This window comes from Rhamphochromis longiceps, linkage group LG3 (genome assembly GCF_057381845.1).
Source record: "Rhamphochromis longiceps isolate RC_006_pf linkage group LG3, R_longiceps_female_GT1.1, whole genome shotgun sequence".
Classification (NCBI taxonomy): domain Eukaryota; kingdom Metazoa; phylum Chordata; class Actinopteri; order Cichliformes; family Cichlidae; genus Rhamphochromis; species Rhamphochromis longiceps.
Genome location: NC_140559.1, coordinates 4,210,638 through 4,233,008, shown reverse-complemented (window position 1 = coordinate 4,233,008; position 22,371 = coordinate 4,210,638). Strand labels below are relative to the sequence as shown.

Genomic DNA, 22,371 nt, shown 5'->3' with positions numbered 1-22,371 from the left:
AGAGAGATGAGTTTGTGTGTTTGTCAGCTGTTTGTGTGGAGTTGTTCTTTATGTTCACTTCAAATTAACCTGAGTGTCATTTCTCTTTAGTTCTGATCTCACTGCTGAGCTGCACAACAAACCAAGGTCAGTAACCTTCTTCTGTCACAGTTTAAACCTGATAAATGCTCACTGATATGACCTGATTGGGTTCATGTCTCACAATGGAGCTCAGGAATAAAACAGAAATGAAATGAATAGTAATTACATACATCAGTGTTCACAAAAGTAGAACAGGCCAAAAGTTTTCTTTGTTCGCTTTTTTAATCCTCACAGCGGACTCAGTGTGAAGCTGAATGGTGAAAAAAAGCTACTTCAGGTAATTGTTCCTGTAACATGAGCTACATCTTAACACAGGACAGTGGAGTTTACTGGTGTGAGTCCAGAGAGGGTCCCATCAGTAACATGGTTAACCTGACAGTCACTGGTAAGCTGAGTGTGTGGAGTTAGTGTTGATGAAGCTGTGTGTAAATGGATGAAATGCTGTAGTTTGTCTCTGTGTTGAGGTGGATCAGTGATCCTGCAGAGTCCTGTCCTCCCTGTGATGGAGGGAGATGACGTCACTCTGCTCTGTAAAACAAAGACCACTCCCTCCAACCTCCCAGCTGCTTTCTATAAAGATGGCTCCCTCATCAGGAAGCAGCCTACAGGTCACATGACCATCCAGCATGTTTCCAGGTCTGATGAAGGCCTCTACAAGTGTGACATCAGCGGTCATGGAGAGTCTCCATCCAGCTGGATCACTGTCACAGGTGACACACTCACCTGTCTGTGTTTCTGCAGCTTTCAACATTCACAATGTGACGACAACTTAATGATTGTGTTTGCTTTATTTTAGACAAACACACCACCACACCTACTCCTGGTACCACCTCTTTCAGGGTGAATAGGTTTTGAGTTTTTTTGACTTGTTTTCTAGGACAGCATATAGATTGTGTAATAGCGCGTCAGCAGGTGTCTGGTACTATGTCTCCACTATGAGTGGGGCACAGTCTTGAGCAAATGAGTGTGTATCTAGCTGTTTGCTGCTTCTCAGAGAAGCTCTGAAACTTTACATGAGAATAACACCCACTACAGCAGGTGGACCCCTTTTGAAATAGTTCATGGTAGACAGTTTACTCTTCTAGCGTTGAGCCAGGATGAGCAACAGGCAAAAACTGCAAACCCTAGATGTGCAAAATATTAAGGACAAAAGAAGTGGTTGAAGCAAACAAGCTGCCTTGTTCTGCTGTGTGTTCACAGGTACCAAAGCTGACTGTCGGGAGCCGGGTGCTCATCAAAGTGATTAAGAGGAAGCATTGGACCAACTCCCGGTGGAAGGGACCATTCTAGGTTCTACTGGCCACCCCAACAGCTTTGAAAATGGCTGAATGACCGACGTGGGTTCACCTGAGCCATTGTAAGGTAGTCAAACAATTCCCCGGCCGAAACAGGGTAGTGGTGGAAGTCCGGCTACAAACGGCGAGCGACTTTTAGTGTCGTTCCGGTCTCAAACTGGTGAATAAAACAACTGATCCACAGGCTCATTTAGAATGGCGGGGAGACGTGTGATTTTTGGGTCTTGCTCTCGTTGGTAACATTACTCACTATAGGGTTTTGGAGGGTGATGTCATGGGAGGGGGGCAACGTCCCTCCCTCCATGACAGTAGGCCAAGCAAAGCACACGGGAGCGTCAGCTATGGTTCGTACTTGCTGTGTTGTCCGTTGGAATGGTAGATCACACAATAGGGAAGGCAAGAAGCTGGAAAATGGGCTGTCTTTTCATCGTTTCCCCTCCTGGAGGCAACGGGAGGGATCTCGTGTATCTGATAATACTAAACGAAGACGTCAGGCTCGGATTGCATCGGTCAGACGAGCGGATATTGAGTTCTCTGCCATCCCCAAACGAGAGCAATTGCCCACCTGAGAATTCATGTTGAGCGAGTAATAGGTAGTTTGTGCTCAAAATGCTACACACTACAATGCCAATCCGATTACTCATATCATGTGAGGGTGAAGACACAACACTGCTTGATAAGATTGTTAAGGTGTGCTGTGTTTTGGTGAATATGTGCCCCAGTGTGGTTGTCAAACCAGGGCCAAATGAAACTTGCTCTTGTTGAATATTCATAAAACTGCTGTGTTGCATGTACAGTTCATTGTAAATAATTGTACTTTCTGTAAAGTGGATTCAATAAAACAGAAAAAAAGTATGTTTATTTTTTTTTTATTCACGATCTGTTCACATGTACTTAGCAAGTACATACACATGAAATGCAAACTATTTACATGGCAACGCACAGCTGGCATCAATCGTGAATCATTCATCTAGAGCAAATTTTGGGGCAGGTGCTGAGGAGAAGTCAATGTTATGTGCAACCTCTGGCTGTATCTTGGTCATATGGTCAACGTACTCACAACGTGGAGGCTTAAAAACGGCCAAATCTTGTACTCAACCGTTTGTGAATTAGATGTGCGCCTCCAGGGATTTATAATTACGAAAATGATTCGCCGTGTATGCGCTGAATCCACAGACAAGGAACGTGAAGATATTGGGATAGGACAAAGGCGGTAGGCTGTCTGGGTTTCCACTCCACTGCCTTTTTTCATACGGGTCCACATTACCGATGCACACTATTTTTTCCAAGTACTGTCTCTTGGCGTCTGGGCACAATCAGTCGTGATACAGCCCTTTGTCTTTTGCGCTGATTTTAAGCATGGTTCTGACAGTCCTGCTTCCAACACAGTGTGTTTGTTTTGATTTGTTGCCTTCTGACATAGCGCCGCGATCCCACAATGCACTGCGGCATGACGTCAACTCCAAATCCCTATAGGGTCAGGGTGGGGTCCACGTGACGACAGCCATTTAGATGGGAAGCAGGAAAGAGAAGTTTCTAATCCCCTTAGAGCAGAATGGGTGAGTCTTTAACTGTAATACTTCTCATTGTATAGTTTGCATACTTCCAAGTATGCAAACTATACAGTGAGAAGTATTACAGTTAGAGAGTGCATAATATGTATGTCAGCACAGCTACCCAATGTAGCTATACTAGGTGAAGATAACATGACAGAATGTGTGTCCAGCTGTTACAACATTTGCACTATGAACTGGTCAGAAAACATGACAGCAATGGAGTTTGAGATGACACCTTACTATGACCCCATGCGAGGAAACTGTTCAGTGTGTGGTTGATGCCTTATACCTTGTGCTAGGGCACTACTTGTCCGCCTTATCTCCACTGTAAGCTATTACAGGGCACATGGAAGAGAAGGAAGTATTCCTGCAGGAGAAAGAGCATTGCGAAAGTGAAGACTGCAAATTACCCGAGTGGATGGCTTAATAACAGCCCCTTCATATGCAAGGGGGAAGGTTCTGGAACATTCACTATTGGGACTATGAGAAAATAAATCAAAAACAGGAGGGAAGAAAACAGTTAGATATAGACTCACATGCTCAAGGCTTTACCCCACTCACAGACCCCCCCCCCCCCCCCCCCCCCCCCCCCCACACACACACACACACACTATCAGGCAAGGTCAGTGAAGCAGACAATATGTGCTTGTGTTTCTTTAACCAAGATAATTGTTGTGGAAAATTTAACAATAACCTGCAACACACCCAGTGAGCTTGATTTGAAGTGGATTTCAAACACATTGCAATCTGGAGAGAACATCCCAGTGAAACACCAGGACCATCTCTGAATTGTGGCCATCGCCTTTGCATCTTATTTACAGACGCACAGACAAAAAACATTCCGAAAACTCTTAATTCAATTAAATCCAATTCAGTTTTATTTATATAACACCAAATCACAACAAAGGTTGTCTCAAGGTGCTTTATATTGTACAGTAGATACAGAGAAAAACCCAACAATCATATGACCCCCTATGAGCAAGCACTTTGGCGACAGTGGGAAGGAAAAACTCCCTGGGAAGAAACCTCCGGCAGAAAACAGGCTCAGGGAGGGGCGGGGCCATCTGCTGCTACCGGTTGGGGTGAGAGAAGGAAGACAGGATAAAGACATGCTGTGGAAGAGAGACGGAGATTAATCACAGATATGATTCAATGCAGAGAGGTCTATTAACACATGTGAGAAAGGTGACTGGAAAGGAAAAACTCAATGCATCAAGGGAATCCCCGGCAGCCTACATCTATTGCAGCATAACTAAGGGAGGATTCAGGGTCACCTGGTCCAGCCCTAACTATATGCTTTAGCAAAAAGGAAAGTTTGAAGCCTAATCTTAAAAGTAGAGATAGTGTCTGTCTCCTGAATCCAAACTGGAAGCTGGTTCCACAGAAGAAGGGCCTGAAAACTGAAGGCTCTCCCTCCCATTCTACTTTTAAATACTCTAGGAACAGCAAGTAGGCTTGCAGTGCGAGAGCGAAGTACTCTAATAGGGTGATATGGTACTACAAGGTCATTAAGATAAGATGGGGCCTGATTATTTAAGACCTTGTATGTGAGGAGCAGGATTTTGAATTTAATTCTGGATTTAACAGGAAGCCCATGAAGGGAAGCCAAAACAGGAGAAATCTGCTCTCTCTTTCTAGACCCTGTCAGGACTCTTGCTGCAGCATTTTGGATTAGCTGAAGACTTTTCAGGGAGTTTTTAGGACATCCTGACAATAATGAATTACAGTAGTCCAGCCTGGAAGTAATAAATGCATGAACTAGTTTTTCAGCGTCACTCTGAGACAGGATATTTCTAATTTAGAGATGTTGCGCAAATGGAAGAACGCAGTATTACATATTTGTTTAATATGTGCGCTGAAGGACATGTCCTGGTCAAAAATGACTCCAAGGTTCCTCACAGCATTACTGGAGGCCAAGGTAATGCCATCCAGAGTAAGAATCTGGTTAGATACCATATTTCTAAGATTTTCAGGGCCGAGTACAATAACCTCAGTTTTATCTGAATTAAGAAGCAGAAAGTTAGCGGCCATCCAGGTCTTTATGTCTTTAAGACATTCCTGCAGTTTAACTAATTGTTGTGTGTTATCTGGCTTCATGGACAGATAGAGCTGGGTGTCATCAGCATAGCAGTGTAAATGTATGCTATGTCTTCTAATGATGCTGCCTAAGGGAAGCATGTATAATGTAAACAGAATTGGTCCTAGCACTGAACCCTGTGGAACACCATAGTTGACCTTAGTGTGTGAAGAGGACTCTCCATTTACATGTACAAATTGGAGTCTATTAAATGGATATGATACAAACCACTGCAGCACAGTACCTGTAATACCTACAGCATGTTCTAATCACTCTAATAGGATATTATGGTCAACAGTATCGAACGCTGCACTGAGGTCTAGCAGGACAAGCAAAGAGATGAGTCCACTGTCAGAGGCCATAAGAAGATCATTTGTAACCTTCACTAAAGCTGTTTCTGTCCTGTGATGAGCTCTGAAACCTGACTGAAACTCTTCAAATAAGCCATTCCTCTGCAGATGATCTGTTAGCTGTTTGACAACTACTCTTTCAAGGATGTTTGATATGAAAGGAAGGTTGGAGATTGGCCTATAATTAGCTAAGACTGCTGGGTCTAGAGATGCTTTTTGAGTAAAGGTTTAACTACAGCCAGCTTGAAGGCCTGTGGTACATAGCCGATTATTAGAGATAGGTTGATCATATTTAAGATTGAAGAATTAATTAATGGCAGGACAAGACACGTTGATGGTTTGGAGGAAGTAATTATTGAAGTCAACTCAGAAAGATCAATTGGAGACAAAGAGTCTAAATGAATATCAATGGTACTAAAAGTAGCTATAGATAATATTAAATCTGTTGGATGATTATTGGCAATTTTTTGATAATGATTGAAATTTTATTTGTGAAGAAGTTCATGAAGTCATTACTAGTTAACGTTAAAGGGATTGTTGGCTCAGTAGAGCTCTGACTTTTTGTCAGCCTGGCTACAGTGCTGAAGAGAAACCTGGGGTTGTTCCTATTTTCTTCAATCAGTGACGAATAGTAAGATGTTCTGGCTTTGCAGAGGGCTTTCTTATAAAGCAGCAAACTATTTCTCCAAGCTAAATGATGATCCTCTAAATTGGTGACACGCCATTTCCTCTCCAGCTTTCAAGTTATCTACTTTAGGCTACGTGTTTGAGAATTATACCACGGAGTCAGGTACTTCTGATTTGAGACCTTAGTTTTCACAGGAGCTACAGTATCCAGAGTCGTACGTAGTGAGGAGGTAAAATTATTAACAAGATAATCGACCTCTGTTGGAGTAGCGTTCAGATAGCTGCTCTGCTCTATGTTGGTACAGCGCATTGAAGATGATAACAGTGGGTGGATTATATTCTTAAACTTAGTTACAGCACTTTCAGAAAGACATCTACTGTGATAAAGTCTACTCTCCACTGCTGTGTAATCAACTATTGTAAATGTTATCAGGAAATGATCAGACAGGAGTAGGGATGGGTACCGGTATCCGGTTAGCGACATCCCCCAAAAACCCGAAGAGGAGAGTCCTGGCCCCTAGCCCTGCCAGTGTAGCAGAAATGATGACGGATGATGATGTCAGCAGCAGCCGTTCTCCTCTGCGTGAGTAGCTTAATGTTGTTCGTGTGTAATTTACGTTGAGTAGGCTAACCACGTTATTACATTAATGCATGTAAGGTGAACTAGCAAACATCATCATAGCTACATGCGGCTGTCTTCTTGTTTGATTGCAGATACTCCCTTCACCCTGGCCAAAAAAGCTAAAACGACCAAAGAAAAAGTGGAAAACAGTTAAACATGAGAGGTTTTTGGACAAAGTTTGTGTTTTTTCCATTGTTTAAGCACTGCTTCCAGCCAAGAGTGATACCATATATGCCCTATAGCTGCAGAAAAGGCTAACATTGTTATCTTTTTACAAAAAAACAGCTGAACATGAGAGGTTTTTGGACAAAGTGTGTGTTCTCCATTCTTTAATCACCAGTTTGAGCACTGTTTAAGTACCGGCACCGTTTCAAAAGTACCGGTTTGGTACTGGTATTGGATAAAACCTAAACAATACCCATCCCTAGACAGGAGAGGGTTTTCAGGAAACACTGTTAAATGTTCAGTTTCTGTGTCATATATTAAAACAAGATCTAGAGTGTGATTAAAGTGGTGGGTGGGTTCTTTTACATTTTGAGAGAAGCCAATTGAGTCTAATAACAGGTTAAATGCCATGTTGAGGCTGTCATTTTTAGTGAGCTGAGCACTAAATCAGATAAAAAGTCTGAGAAATCAGAGAGAAACTCTGTGTAAGGCCCAGGTGGGCGATATATGATAACAAGTAAGACTGGTTTCTGAGTTTTACAGCTGGGGTGGACAAGGCTAAGCATCAGGCTTTCAAACGAATTAAAAGTCTGTCTTGGTCTTTCGTTAATTAATAGGCTGGTGTGGAAAATTGCTGCCACACGGCCCCCTCGGCCTGTGCTTCGAGGTTTCTGCTAGTTAGAATGACTCGGGGGTGTTGATTCATTTAAACTAACATAATCATCCTGCTGCAACCAGGTTTCTGTAAGGCAGAGTAAATCGATTTGTTGATCAATTATTAAGTCATGTACTAACAGAGACTTGGAGGAGAGAGACCTAATATTTAATAATCCACATTTCACTGTTTTACTCTTTGGTTCAGATGTGGATACTGTATTGTTCTTTCTTTGTGATTTTTTAGTTTGTTTTTTGTCTGTTTGGGAGCTGACACGGTCTCAATGGAGATGGGTTTTTGGGGGGGTAACAGGAGGAGAGAAGCTGCAGAGAGGCGTGTAAGACTGCAACTCTGCTTCCTGGTCTCAACTCTGGATAGACATATTTTGGGGGGTTTAATAAATTTGTCCATATTTCTAGAAATGAGAACTGCTCCATCCAAGTGGGATGGATGCCGTCTCTCCTAACAAGACCAGGTTTCCTCCAGAAGGTTTGCCAATTATCTATGAAGCCCACATCGTTTCTGGGACACCACTCAGACAGCCAGCAATTTAAGGAGAACATGCGGCTAAACATGTCACTCCTGGTCTGATTGGGGAGGGGCCCAGAGAAAACTACAGAGTCCGACATTGTTTTGGCAAAGTTACACACCGATTCAATATTGATTTTAGTGACCTCTGATTGGCGTAACCGGGTGTCATTACTGCCGACGTGAATTATGATCTTACTGTATTTACGTTTACCCTTAGCCAGCAGTTTTAAATTTCCTTCAATGTCGCCTGCTCTGTCCCCTGGAAGACAACTGACTATGGTTGCCGGTTCTAGCTTCACATGTCTGAGAACAGAATCACCAATTACCAGGGTTTGACCCCCGGTGGGTGTGTCGCCAAGTGGGGAAAAATGGTTAGACACATGATGGTGGTGTACCTGGGACTTCTGTTTAGGACTATGCTTCCTCCTCACCGTCACCCAGCCGCCCTCTTTCCCCAGCTGCTTGGGGTCTGCCGGGGAACAGCTAGTGGGGCCTACGCTATCTTCGGCTGCACCAGCTACAGGGGCCTGGCTAGCTACAGGTGAATGAAGGGTGCGAAGCCGAGTCTCCAATTCAGTAATCCTGGCCTCCAGAGCTGCAAATATGCTACATTTGTTACAGGTATCATTACTGCTAAAGGAGGCTGAGGAGTAACTAAACATCTGACACAATGAGCAAGAAAGTGCAGGGGGGACAGGTGAAGTAGCCATGGTGCTAACGAGTCGGCTACGAGCTAAGCTAAGCTAGCGAAACAGTGTACAGAGACAGTGAGTGAATACTTTGGCTATGAATTAGGTAGTGATCACACAGAAAGGGTGCTTCAGATGAAGCACGTGAAGATTATACTATGAAAAAAGAATGTATTTAAAAGTTTTTAATTAAATTTCTAAGCAGATAAGCTACTCAGAAACACCACTTTGTTTGAGCAGAAACAGGAAGTGATACTCTACAGCAGAGCGAGCGAAGACCAAGTGTCAGCCAAGGACCAAAAAAACAAACAGAGAGAATTATAACCTTGTTTTCTCCTTGGCCGCCCCACGCGCCCCACGTACATCTCCCCACGCGTGTGTTCAATAAAATCATTGTACAAGACCAGTGTTTCTTTGTTCTCATCCTCAAATAAAAGAATTTGGGACACCCTCCATTACAATGGCCTCACCGTGTTAACATTCCAAACTAGTGACAGTAGTGCTCATACTATAGTAAAGTGAGGAAGTGATATTACTGTAACTAATTTGATATGATTATATATGTGATTAATACATGAGAAAATAAATCTGCCACCACATTCCACCCTTTGTGATACCACAATTAAGAATTTAAAATAATTAATTAAGAATCACATAAAAACATATGGAGATTTGTGTACTAAAGGAATTCACAATGTGCATCCTCCCTATAGTCAGAAGGAACCAACAAATTCATATTCAATGGTCATCTTCTCTCCATTTGGGTCTCCACCCTTTGTTCGAAGGATGGCAGTTATATCATAAAAGAAAACACAATATGAGACCATATACAAAAATGAAAAAGCCTTGGTTGTTCATTTGCAAAGAAAACTTCAACCTTAGTTACATAAAGGTGCTCTTTCACAAGAACCTGTTATTTACACAAGGAAGTTTTTCAGTGTGTGATATATTTTCCCACTTTATCATTACATCCATCAACCCATGTTTCCCAATGTATTAACTGTTCCTGTAAAAACAAAAAAAAACAAACCCCTCATCCCCTGTGTTATTAGGGATTGAGGCACACATGCCTCACCAAACATCACACACACTCCTTTGTGCCATTTTCTTTGGCCTGTCCAGATGTTTCCCATAAAGGACAGTGACTATATTTGTACCTATAGGTAAGTGAATACCACAAACATAAACTAACACTAATGTTAGTGCTTCTCGAGTTCTAGAGTAAAATCCAGAAGTAGCTACGAATTTCCACACAGCCAACATATGTAAAACACTTCTGAGCTAAATTTACAACAGAGTGATAGATCTTTCCTCTCTATCTATGCAGTGTACTGTACTCTGCACTGTTGTAGGGCCATCAGCCCATTTAAAAGGTGTAAAAGATCTTTACTGACCCCACATCAGTGGGAAACCAAAACAACCACATTTACCTCTGGAAGAACAACGTCCTTCTTTAGGTGCTTCCAGCATGTTTGAGACCTATCAAAATCCCTCAATGAAATGTGATGAACTCAAAATCTTACCTTTAGGGTGTTAAACAATGTGTCAAAGTTGAGTACACATGTCAAAAGAACTCACAACTGTGTTACTATGTTTACTCAGACAATGAGGACCTAATGCACCTACGCATCAGGAACTGACATGCTAGAAAATCAGTCTAGCTACCGTACAAAATGCGCACAAGTTGCTGTAGAACTTGCATGCTATAATTACTCCAATCACTTTTACTCATGTTCAGGACTCTAACAGAGTTTGTGATGTTCGGAGAGTCATGTGATTGCATATCATTAATAAAATGATTATTAACTTCACACCAACGACCACCTTAACTCAAAAACACACAGAACTACTTCAGGCAAAACTGCCTGACTGTTTAATCAGGTGTCATCTGCATTCATTCACTGATCCCTCTTGGGTGGCACAATAAGATACCACACAAATTATTTGTGCCACTCCGAAAAAAAAAAGATCTGTCCACTATAAAGGAGAACATCACAGCCTGATACCTGCAGGTCTGACAGCAGCAGGTGTATCACTCCTTTTTCTACCTGGAGACAGCAGTAACCCTAACCCAGGAAAAAACGGCGACTACTTTATCCTTCTTCAGTCAAACAGCAGCACTCATGCGATTGTTTTGCTCCCTTAGCTCCAGGTGTTGTGCTCCAGACAGCGATCGTGATTACCGCCCGCGGGAGCGCGCAGCTGCTTAAAGCTGTAGCGTCCAGATTACTTACAGCTACTTCCGTGCAACTGATATAAGATGCGGTAAGCTGAACACAGCTTCAACTGTCTGTTTGTTTAAAAATAGTAACGGACCGCGTTTTCTTGTTAGTAACTGTAATGGCGTTGTAACGATAGAAATAGTAATTAGTTAGATTACTCGTTACTGAAAAAAGTAACGCCGTTAGTAATGCCGTTATTCCCATCACTGCTTATAGGTTATCAAAACCTCATTTGAACATGGGTGTACCACCTGTATAAGATTAATACCTGTACATGAACTGTTAATCCAACAAATCACAGTAAAAAGCCACAGACAAAAACATCATAAAAAACTAATGAAAAACATTGTTTTTGAAACAACGTTTGAAAAACATTGTTTCATGTTTATTCTGGAATCCCTCCTTTTGACACATGTTCTCTCCCATGAGTCAACTCATCAGAACTAGGAGAATAACAAAAAGGAAAAGATTAGTTAGATCATTTCTCAGACAACATCAGGGCTTCTCCTCCTGAGTAAATTCGCTCCAGCCCTGCAAACCCTGTGTTAGAGAATGAAATTAATATTAATGTCATGTTAAGTGGGTCTAACTCTTGGCTCTGCCTGGAGCCAACATCCACACCCCAGTCACCTAGAAACCAAAATCAGTGAGTGAATACAAACTTAACACTTGCAAACAACTGTAGGTTATAGGAGTAATAAGGCATCCCAAACCACAGACACAAGTGTGCCATGTGCAGTTTATTTCCCCAAATCATTAAAAACACTACTGTTACCAAAATTTACCCAAATGTGTGTATTCAAAACTGACACCAGTGGTCATGGAGAGTCTCCATCCAGCTGGAACTGTACAGTGAAAAGTATTACAGTTAAAGAGTGCATAATATGTATCAAAGTCAAAGTCAAAGTCAAAGTCAACTTTATTTGTCGATTCTGCCACATGTACAGGACATACAGAGAATAGAAATTGCGTTACTCTCAATCCCTAGATAAATAGCAAATGAACATTTAAATATATTTAAATATAAAAGTGATTAAAAATGCAAGTAAAATAATTAAAAAGTAAAAATTTAAATAAATACAATTTTACATATAACAAGAAAGCTATACAATATACAATATAATGGGTAAGTGACATTGAGTGTAAACCAGGCAGAGTAGTGCAAATAGGCAAATAGTGCAAATGGAGATTTAGTAGTGTACGGTAAGAGAAAGTGTAACAACAAAGTCTTGTGAGGTAATGGCAGTCCAATGCTCCACAAAGTGACTGGTAACTGGTGCAGGCCAGTGAGTGAGTCAGAGAGTGTGTGTGTTTGTGTGTGTGTGACAGAGTTCAGTGAGACCGTGGAGGAGAGAGGGGAGAGGGGGCAGAATCGGGAGGGAGTTAAGCTTCCTGACAGCCTGATGGATGAAGCTGTCCTTCAGCCTGCTGGTCCTGGCCTGGAGACTCCGCAGTCTCCTCCCCGACGGCAGCAGCTTGAAGAAGCTTTGCATTGGGTGCGTGGGATCAGCCGCTATGCAAAGGGCTTTTTTAGTGAGACGGGTGCTGTAAATGTCCTGGAGGGAGGGGAGAGAGACACCAATGATCCAGCACAGCACAGCTACCCAATGTAGCTATACTAGGTGAAGATAACATGACAGAATGTGTGTCCAGCTGTTACAACAGCTCCACTATGAACTGGTCAGAAAACATGACAGCAATGGGGTTTGAGATGACACATTACTATGACCTATTACTATTACTATAATCACTGGTAAGCTGAGTGTGTGGAGTTAGTGTTGATGAAGCTGTGTGTAAATGGATGAAATGCTGTAGTTTGTCTCTGTGTTGAGGTGGATCAGTGATCCTGCAGAGTCCTGTCCTCCCTGTGATGGAGGGAGATGACGTCACTCTGCTCTGTAAAACAAAGACCACTCCCTCCAACCTCCCAGCTGCTTTCTGTAAAGAGAGGCCCTTTCATACAGAGGGGGGAAGGTTCCGGAATTTTCACTATTGGAACTGTAGAGTGAGGGAATGTTAGGGCGGACACACACACACACACACACACACACACACACACACACACACACACACACACACACACACACACACACACACACACACACACACTATCAGGCAAGGTCAGGGAAGCAGACAATATGTGCTTGTGTTTCTTTTAAGATAATTGTTATGGAAATTTTAACAATAACCTGCAACACACTAAGTGAGCTTGATTTAAGTGGGTTTAATAAACACATTGCAATGTGGAGAGAGCATCCCAGTGAAACACCAGGACCATCTCTGAATTGTGGCCACCGCCCTTACATCTTATATACAGACACACAGACAAAGAACATTCCACAAACTCACATGTTGGCCCCTCTCAGGGGGGCTATACTTCCTCCCTCACAGAGAGATTTATGACCTTGTTTTCTGAGGATTTACATCCCTATTAAGCAGAAGGAGTCTCACTATCTGTTTAACTTCTCCCATTACAATGGCCTCTCTGTGGTAACTTTCCACATGCATGTAAACTAGTGACAGGAGTGCTCTTACTATAGTAAAGTGAGAAAGTGATATTACTATAACTAATGTGATATGATTAAATATGTGATTAATACATGAGAAAAGAAATCTGCCACCACATAATAAAAAGAGCAGAGCGGGGAGAAGAAGTCGGAGATGTGCTAGGAACGGAGGATTGTAAACACCTTTGCTTCTTTCTCCCCTTGCTGCAAGTAAAACTCAGCTGGAGTGTCCGTCTGTTCTTTGTGTCGAGTGGTTTCCTTGGAATGTACAGAGTGGGAATTTAAACCCAACAAGCTCCATCACTCTCTCCTCCTGTTCTCTCTATGTTGAGAAAAGAAAGAACTTTCACATTCCGACACCGATGATGTCACTCCGGTGCTAAGTTGTGGTTTTCCCCGGATTCAAGGATCTGTATCCTCCCGACACACCCTAAACTTCACTGCGTGCCTCACGAACTCCGCCGGGGGAAAAGTTTTGAAAGTAACGAACAAGTTTCACGTCACTCAGCAACAGACTGTGAAACACTAAAGAACGTTAAGAACTGGGCTCAGAATAACAGAAGACGATCAGGCACAGGAAATAAACCCGGTCAGTACTATTCAGTACTTGAATATGAATACTCCGCCCTTAAAATTATTGTTTATTTATTCATTTATGTATTTACGATAACACGAGACAGGAGTCTGTTGACACGCTGTTATAGATAGATAATTAAATAAAACGAGCACGCGAGTGCTGTTAATAAAACTGCAGATGATCCATGTTGATGATGTCACTAACATCAAACTGTTCTCTTAATGTTCTCACTGCCGTTAATATTCTTCACACACACCTTTCTGTCAGCATCAAAACTACAGCTAATCATACAGTTAATGTCATTTTGGTTATATCGTGTGTGCGGCAGATGGAGAAAAATTTACACTTCAGGGGAAGGAAAAAAATGAGAGAATTTACTTATTAAGACAAAATAAAGATGAGCTGAAGTTTATTCCCACGTAATTAGACGGGTAATAAACGGGGGCATCCTCCTCCTCTTTCTATGCTGTACACACCCGAGCCTGCTACCGTAACATTTCTGCCCTCTTACCTCTTTCTCTGATTTATGAAATATACAAAGAATTTCCTTGTTGTCAATAGAAAATTGTAGTCAGTATAATCTTTTAATAATATAAGTTTGCATATGATAGAATACTGCATGATGACCTCTTTATAACTCAGACTGTTTTTGATTCACTGTGACCCGTTATCATGCAGGGAAGGAGCAGTACCTGCTAGATAAGAGCTTAATGAGCAGTTTCACTTTGTACCAGGTAGAGGAGCCTCTCCTGGCACACACACACACCCATATCCGCACATGCTCACGCATCAACATTCCACTGAACAAACATATTCACTGTTGTATTACTCTTCTTGTGTATAAATAAAGACCAGGGCAGTGGCAGAGTGCGAGTCCCGGAGCCCTCACTCCAAGTGTGAGTGCTCTGTGGCTGCCCTTGCATGCAAGCAGGGGCGATTTTAGCCCATTTTTGGGGGTGCTTCAGCACCCCCAAAAATGAATCAAAGCACCCCCAAAGATTTCTTACTTTTTTTTTTTTTTATCAATATTTGCTGTTTGTGTGACACACTACTAAAAATATAAAAAGCATAGAGTACTTGGTTGAGACGGAACATTTTAACAACAAAAGTATAGATAACCCCTCCCCCCTCCCAAAATGGTTTGTTCCAGCTCTCCCCCACTCTGGCTCTAGGGTCGTTGCTGCCAGAGCGATGGTAGCTGAGACGCAGCGGAGCGGAGGTGGAGTGCCTGGATTAAAACAGGACGTATTAGCAGCATTTAACCTTCAGTTACTCTTTATGTAGTTAGATAGGAGTCATGTTTCTTTTTAGCTGAAAAACCTTACACCAGGTAACCTGCAGTGTTGAAAACGTGTTTTCCAACAATGTTTGCTACCCTACAATCCGTCCTGCTCTGTAGTAAATTCAGCGACATCTGACTGTCCTGTTGCTCCCATTGAAATGTATACAGCCTATTTAAAATCTAAAACTTAAAATTGTCCGCAGCCTGCTGTTGTTGCCACTGTCCTGTTTGAAATGGATACTAACTAGCTAACTGACTGAATGCCCATTAACCTTATAACTGCTGTTGTGTGTGTGTTTTTGTGTAGAGAGAGACAGACAGGTTCATAATGGATATAAGGACGTTTTTTCAAAAACAGGAGCCACATTCAGGTAAAAGTGTAAGAACAAATGATCCGTCAATAAAGGATAATGTTGGATCAGTGTTTCAATATTTTATATCTTTTATTAGATGTTCATGTGGTTTGGTTATTTGCCTTTTGGTTGAAAGTAGACTGAGAGAGGACTTTTTGTTAGTGATCTTAATAATTATTTTTTTTTCATATTAATGTAATTTTTTCATCTAATTGAATCCAATCTATTTGTGTATGATTGTCAGTCCAAAGAGGGAGAGAGGAAAGAGGGAACATGAGGAGAAAGTACAAGGTCAGGAAGAACCAGGTAAGAAAACAGACAGGGAACAGTGACAAGCACAACAGAAACTATTAAACTGACAAAGAGAAAAATCCTGATTTTATTCATACAATCAGGAAGTTGTGTCCTCCCTATATTAAAGCTGCTATACAGAATCTGCAAAACAAACTGGGTTGAAACATTTTTGACCCTCTTTAACAACATTCCAACATAACATGATCATTGATTGGGGAGATTAAAATTAATGATATATTTTTATGTGGTTCAGCCACAACTCCACTAAAACCTCAGCCAGTAACAGGTAGGCCAACTTTTGGACCGTCCAGGTGTCTGTTTGACTGCTGCATACTGACTTATGCAGCAGAGAAACACTTATCAGTGTTTCTCAAACTTTTTACAGTGTGTACCACCTGAGAAAAATGTCAAGCTCTCCCAAGTACCACTATGAAATCATGAAACTCATAAATCTTACAACACAAAATTAGTATTATTAAATTAGTTAAATTAGTATCTGCAGTAAAGATTTTTTCATACATTATATACATTCTACCACAGGCAAAGTTGCCTCCATTTTAATAGGTTTTTATTAATATTTTGTAATAATTTATTCTGTTTTGGGAGTGTTTTTTATGTATCTGTATTATATTATACATACACATTAAAAGTGAATCTCTGTCCAAAACATGCACTCAGTTTACTTCTTACTCACTATGAGCATCATTTAAATAACCTTTATCAGATTTGATGGTTTTGTTACAGACTTCTCAAAAAAGTGTTTTGCTTTTCTTTCACAAATGTGGGATTAAATTGTGTTAAAATGTACAAAACAGTGATGTCATGTTTTGTGACGAGGACCCAGGCAGAGAGAGACTTGATGAATTTAAGAATCTTATGATTTAATAAAGAAATTTGCAGACTTGCACACTCAAAAAAATGAAATTGGGTGGTTGTTACATGCAGATGAGATGAGTAAGAGTGGTTAGTTGCCTGGATCCAGCCACTCTTACTAGATTGTATGATGTCATCTCAACAAGAACAAATTACGTTGCTGAATTTCATGTAGATGCTACATAATTCAATTACGTTCACCATAGAAACATGGAATTATTTAGTTCAAATTACAAGTTTGGATCTTGTGCATGTAACAACCACCCAATTTCACTTTTTTGAGTCAGCTCACGAAATCCACAAGATCACATTAGATGTCAAACCACAGGAAAATCAGTGGGGTTACAAGAGGCAGACAACCACACCACGTGTATGCTGTTACTATTTCGTATGGTTTAACTTGTCAAGGACAACAACATAAAGCATCATCAAGCATAGCTTTCCTACTTTTGTTAAGTCTGTATTGACAGATTAATGCCATGGTGGTTCGTGCTGTTACCTCAGAGCAAGAAGGTCCTGGGTTCGAATCCGCAATGAGGCGAAGTTTGCAGTGGGTTCTCTCTGTGTACTCTGGTTTCCTTCACAGTTAAAAGTCATGCAGTTGTAAGGGCTGGTTATTCTAAATTACCCAAAGGTGTTGAAGTGCAAATGGTTGTTTGTCTCTGTATGATAGCGACCTGTCCAGTCTGTACCCTGCCCCTGTTACCCTATCACTTCTGCAGCCCAGATAAAGATATTGATTTAACCCTTTAAGACCTACCATAGAACCAAGTCCACCAGAGCTTGTATTATATTTTTACATGCTGTAGAGCCATTTTTGGGAGCATTTCAAGTTGCTATACATCAATACAACCATTACAGCCTAAATTTTAATAATATGTATGTATTAAGTGCATAGTAATTACATAAATTGCAAAAAAGTGCAATAAACTACAAAAAAATTGAAAATCGTTTTTGTTTTTTTTAACATATATTTCTAGTTAGAGAAATTTAAGAGGCTTTTCCCTCAAAACTGTAAATACAAAAAAGTTGCACAAAATACCCAGATAGCAAGGAAACATTGAAACAATGTTGAGTCAATATCAGGCTGTGTCATTGAACCAACGTTGAAGTGTGACGTTGACCTAACGTCACTCTTGCACCCTTTTTTAATGTTGAAACAACGTCAGGTTTTGATGTTGAATCAATGTTGAAACCTGACGTTGATTCAACGTTATATTTTCTAATACTGCTGACATTGAAACAATGTCAGATTCTGATATTGAAACACTGTTGAGCTATGGTGTTGATTTTCCGCCTCTTTCGCACAGTTGCTTTTTATTAAAACAGTTAAATCATGACTGGAAATCTACCTTTCTTTATAGGTATTTTAACCAATACTAAACTACTGCATGTTTCCATCAATACTTCAACCACCTAAACACATAATTGTACTTATTCCTTAAATTGGACACCCTTTATAAAAAAAAAACCCAAATGTCTCACAATGTATCATGTCAATATTAATATCCTAAAATAAGAAAGCATTGCATGTGATGTAACAGAGAAAAAAATAAACAAAAAAAGGTCAATAGGCATGTTTCGTTTGCTAAATACTTTATTAAAAGACAGTTTCCGATTTACGTTTATATGATTCACAGAAGTTTGTAATTTTTTGCATGATGTGCGTCCTGCACCACCCAAACGATCTGGGGCGTATCGGAGCCATTTCTGCACTGCTTGTGCAAAGACAAACTCGGACATAGAGTTTGCCCCTAACTGCTGCGTCAGGCTCCAATCAAGGCAAAGCGTCTCACCTATAGACACATTTTAAGAGATGGAATTAGCGTGTCTCATGTCTTAAATGTGTATGCAAATGCTTGTGTGTTTAACCAACAGGCCGTTGTTATGTATTTAAATCACATCTGACAGCTATTACACTTTATAGTTACAAAGTGTACATAACCTTTATATACTTACCATTGCCTTATTTGCCTCTTGTGATTGAAGAGCTGCCTCTGCATTGTTTAGCTCCTCAATGTTGTGCAAGGGCAAATCCAGAGGCAGTACCCCAGCATCTACCGATTCATTGCAGCCGGTATTGCGGATGGCTCTGACCTCCTCACGGAGTTCGTTAACAGCTCTCGTCAGGTCTGACAGAAAAAGATGCTTTTTTTTTTTAAAGTATTTAAGAATACAGACAACTTGTCAAACGTTTCCTTGTGTCACACACAGATATGTACAAAGACACTAGACAGTATTTTATTACCTGGTATTTTCACTCGAGGGGCCTGGGGAAACCATTTTTTTTGTGGGCTGCTCATCCTCTGAGTCACTATATGTGTACAGGGGATTTGGTCTAAAGAAAAAAAGTTGAAAACGGTCATAAGTAATTACAAATGTGCTTTTGGAATATTTTTTCCTAAAGTTACAGTTTGATTTATAACAACACACACAGGAAACGGAGATGTGCAAGAAGGTACAGTATACAAGGAATTTTTGAAGTGCACAAGTGTACACGGCTTTGCATTTATAAAAAGTTTACAAGCTTCCACTTTTTGGACTATATTATGTGGTGATATTGCAGTATGCAAGCACCACAGATATGTATAAAAGACAAGATCATAAATTCTTAGCAATCAAAGATATGTTTGTGAAATAAAAAAAGTTTTACTTGTGCTTTCTTTTATGACTGGTCTGAGTTTCAGCTTCGGACTGAAGGTCAGACGTATCACAGTGTTCACTTAGATATTTCTGAAGACTGCGTTCTGCTTCGTGAAATGTGTCTGGAAGTACAAACACAATGTATGGCCAGACATAAATTAGGACACGAAAAACTTGTTATTGTTACATTTATACAACACCAATCCAGATGATACCCACCATGGCTTATTAGAAGTCGGACTGGTGCATAGGTGAGCCATGTTGCACCAGGATGAACTCTCCTCTTTACTGCGTCGTGGATCCTGAATGTGTCTCACGGAGGGTATGGAGGCCATGACAATTTCTCCCCATTTATCCATGATCTAGGGACTATTTCTGTACCACCAGTGCTAAACTGCACAATGCACCAGTCTTTCATTTTTATCTTTTTTTTTTAATTTGGAGTCCTTTTTTGCCCTGTCTAGGATAAACAGGAAACAGATAATTACAATATATTTCATAGTCACTACAAAACTTGATCTATTGATTGAACTAAATAATAAATAATAGCTTAAAATGTATATAGGCAACAATTACAAGCAAACCCGTATATGTAAGCATTTAAACACTGAAGATAATAAAATTAACAGTATTTTGTCTAAGTCTGCCATTGTAGGAATTCATGGCACCGAGACAAAAACTTGGCGCACAGTGTGGCGTCAAAATAGGCGCACACCTTTGACGCTGCGTTTTCTCAGTCTTCCTCGTCCACACGTAAATGCTAAACGCAGTTTACGTGTGGACAAAAGGTGCAAACGCAAGTTAGGTGAGCGTGCAGCGTAAAGTTAGGTGAGCGTGCAGCGTAAAGTTTGAATTGAGTGCGAATCGAAGCGGGTGCTCTCCAATCATTAAAAGTAACAAAGTCATTGAACACATTTATACAGTTACCTTTACGTTTATCAATCATATATCACAGATTTACAATTTTTTGTAGTACTATGCTAAAAAGCAACTACAGAGCGAAAGTCTGGGTCAAGCGCCGAGGCGACGGCAAGAACAAAGGAACCCTCGAAGCGTTAAAGCTAGCTTTGTAAGGGAATATAACGGAAAAGTATGAAACGAAAATGTTTTCTTTGTTGATAGACTTTGTTTGCAGTGCAATTTATTTGTTGCCAGATTGTAAGATGAAAGTAGACACAATTTCGGGCTCCCACATTTTATCCGAAACTTTACATTAACAAGTTTTTTTTTTTTTTTTTACTGTTATTCAAATGCAACCGTGGAAATAACGAATAGAACAAAAGTCATTCATTCTTACCTTATACTAATCGTGGTGCAGGCCAGTGCAGTGCATGAACTGATGCCTTCTCCGGTCAATTCCGCTGAGAGTAAATCTAATGTCCCGCTCTACTGTACAAGACAATGGTTACCTGGAGGGATGTACCACTGAGAGGGGTGCTGCGGAATAGTCCAAGTGGTAGCAGCTTTAATTTCCCGCTCAACCATAAATCGATGGTTTTTCAACGTGATTGTTGTCACCTTGTCAACTATAAATAGATCAACAATCAACGATGACAGAACAACAGTGAATCAATGTTATTTCAATGTCAGTGTCAGGTTTCATCAGTATTTCAATGTTGTTTCAACATTGGTTTTGTGTTGACATTTCAATCCTGACGATTCTGATGGTTCAGATGGAAAATCAACATCTGTTCAATGTCTCCTTGCTATCTGGGTAGTTTCCTACCACAGGAAATTTATTTTGAGTGCCTTCATAGTTTTATTTTTGAAATACACCAATTTTTATATACTGCAGGAAAAACAAAAATGAATATTATACTGCAAATTTGCAAAATAACAGCATATGCATCAAAATAAACTATTTCCAGCAGTGCAATATGAGTCCTAAGCATATGTGGAAGGAAACTGTAACCTAGGACAAGCTGATGGCATAAGATGTAAGTACAACTCCTCAGGTTTCATATGCAAAAAAAATTATTGCGCTAGCTCACGTGGTTACAGTGCTACCGGGATTTAAAAATAGTTGCGCAAAACGGAGTGTGCCCACTCTGACCAGTTTTAAAGGGTTAAAGCAAGAAAATATAGTATTAGCATTAGCTGCCAATTCCTATTCACCTAGAATTAGCATTACCTACTAATGGCAGTCTACTTAGCATTAACTCCTCACTAATGTAATGCTAATTCACATCAAATTATCTTTAGCTTTAGCATTAGCTGCTAGCTTCAGCCTACCTAGCACTAGCTGCTCACATTGTTAAAAGGGAAGAGAAAACGATATTAGCATTAGCTGGTAATAATTATTCACCCCTAATTAGAATTAGCCACTAATGGCAGCATACTTAGCATTAAATCCTCACATCGTTATAACTCAAATGATGCTAACTTGCATTAAATTAGACTGCTGTTATTAGCTAATGCTATTTAGCAGTAGCTGCTCACATTGCTATAAAGCAAAGGAAAACGATATGAGCATTAGGTTCTAATGCGTATTTGCCTTAAATTAGACGTAGGTGCTAATGGCGACCTACTTAGCATTAGCAGCTCAGATGTTGTAATGCTAGGAAAAAGAGTGTTAGCATTAGCCGTTCCCATTGTTATAAAGTTAAGGGAAATAGTGTTAGCATTAGCTACTCACATTGTTAAAAAAGTAAGTGTTAGCATTAGTGCATAATGCTAATTCACGTCAAATTAGCATTAGTTAATAAGAGTAGCCAATTTTGCATTAGCAGATAATGTTGACCTTGCCCCACTGGAAAAGTTCAGAACTAAAGATTTAGGAGTGTTTCTCGATAGCTCTTTCTCATTTGAGAAACAAATGAATTCTGTTATTACAACCAGCTGTAAGGTTTATATTGTTGACTGTCATTTATGCTTAGAAATATTTACTCATATATGCTTAGAGTTGTATAATCGATTGCATGATGATAGAGGTTTGATCCTTAGTAGTCTGTAAAGACTCTGTATGCCTTCCA

General features: G+C 40.4%; 1 protein-coding gene, 2 long non-coding RNA genes and 1 pseudogene across 3 annotated transcripts in view; 2 read left to right on the top strand and 2 right to left on the bottom strand.

The window, feature by feature from the left end:
- The first annotated feature begins 346 nt into the window (after positions 1-346).
- On the top strand, positions 347-1,371 carry LOC146672580 (Fc receptor-like B). The gene is made up of 4 exons (XM_085402587.1): positions 347-466; positions 546-791; positions 878-921; positions 1,282-1,371. The coding sequence occupies exons 1-4, from the start codon at positions 376-378 to the stop codon at positions 1,369-1,371; spliced, it is 471 nt and encodes a 156-aa protein (XP_085258713.1). The 5' UTR covers positions 347-375.
- Positions 1,372-3,267: 1,896 nt separating this feature from the next.
- Positions 3,268-8,675, bottom strand: LOC146672579 (uncharacterized; annotated as a pseudogene).
- A 3,107-nt stretch (positions 8,676-11,782) lies between these two features.
- The window catches only part of LOC146672577 (uncharacterized), a 14,776-nt gene continuing 4,187 nt past the window's right edge, over positions 11,783-22,371 (top strand). The window contains exons 1-3 of the long non-coding RNA XR_014910582.1: positions 11,783-15,284; positions 15,544-15,607; positions 15,834-15,895. This is a non-coding gene — a long non-coding RNA (uncharacterized LOC146672577). The remainder of the gene's footprint in view (positions 15,285-15,543; positions 15,608-15,833; positions 15,896-22,371) is intronic.
- On the bottom strand, positions 18,322-21,095 carry LOC146672578 (uncharacterized). The gene is made up of 6 exons (XR_014910581.1): positions 20,697-21,095; positions 19,619-19,859; positions 19,410-19,521; positions 19,005-19,094; positions 18,716-18,888; positions 18,322-18,552 (listed from the first exon to the last, which is right to left on the bottom strand). It is a non-coding gene; the product is annotated as an uncharacterized LOC146672578 (long non-coding RNA).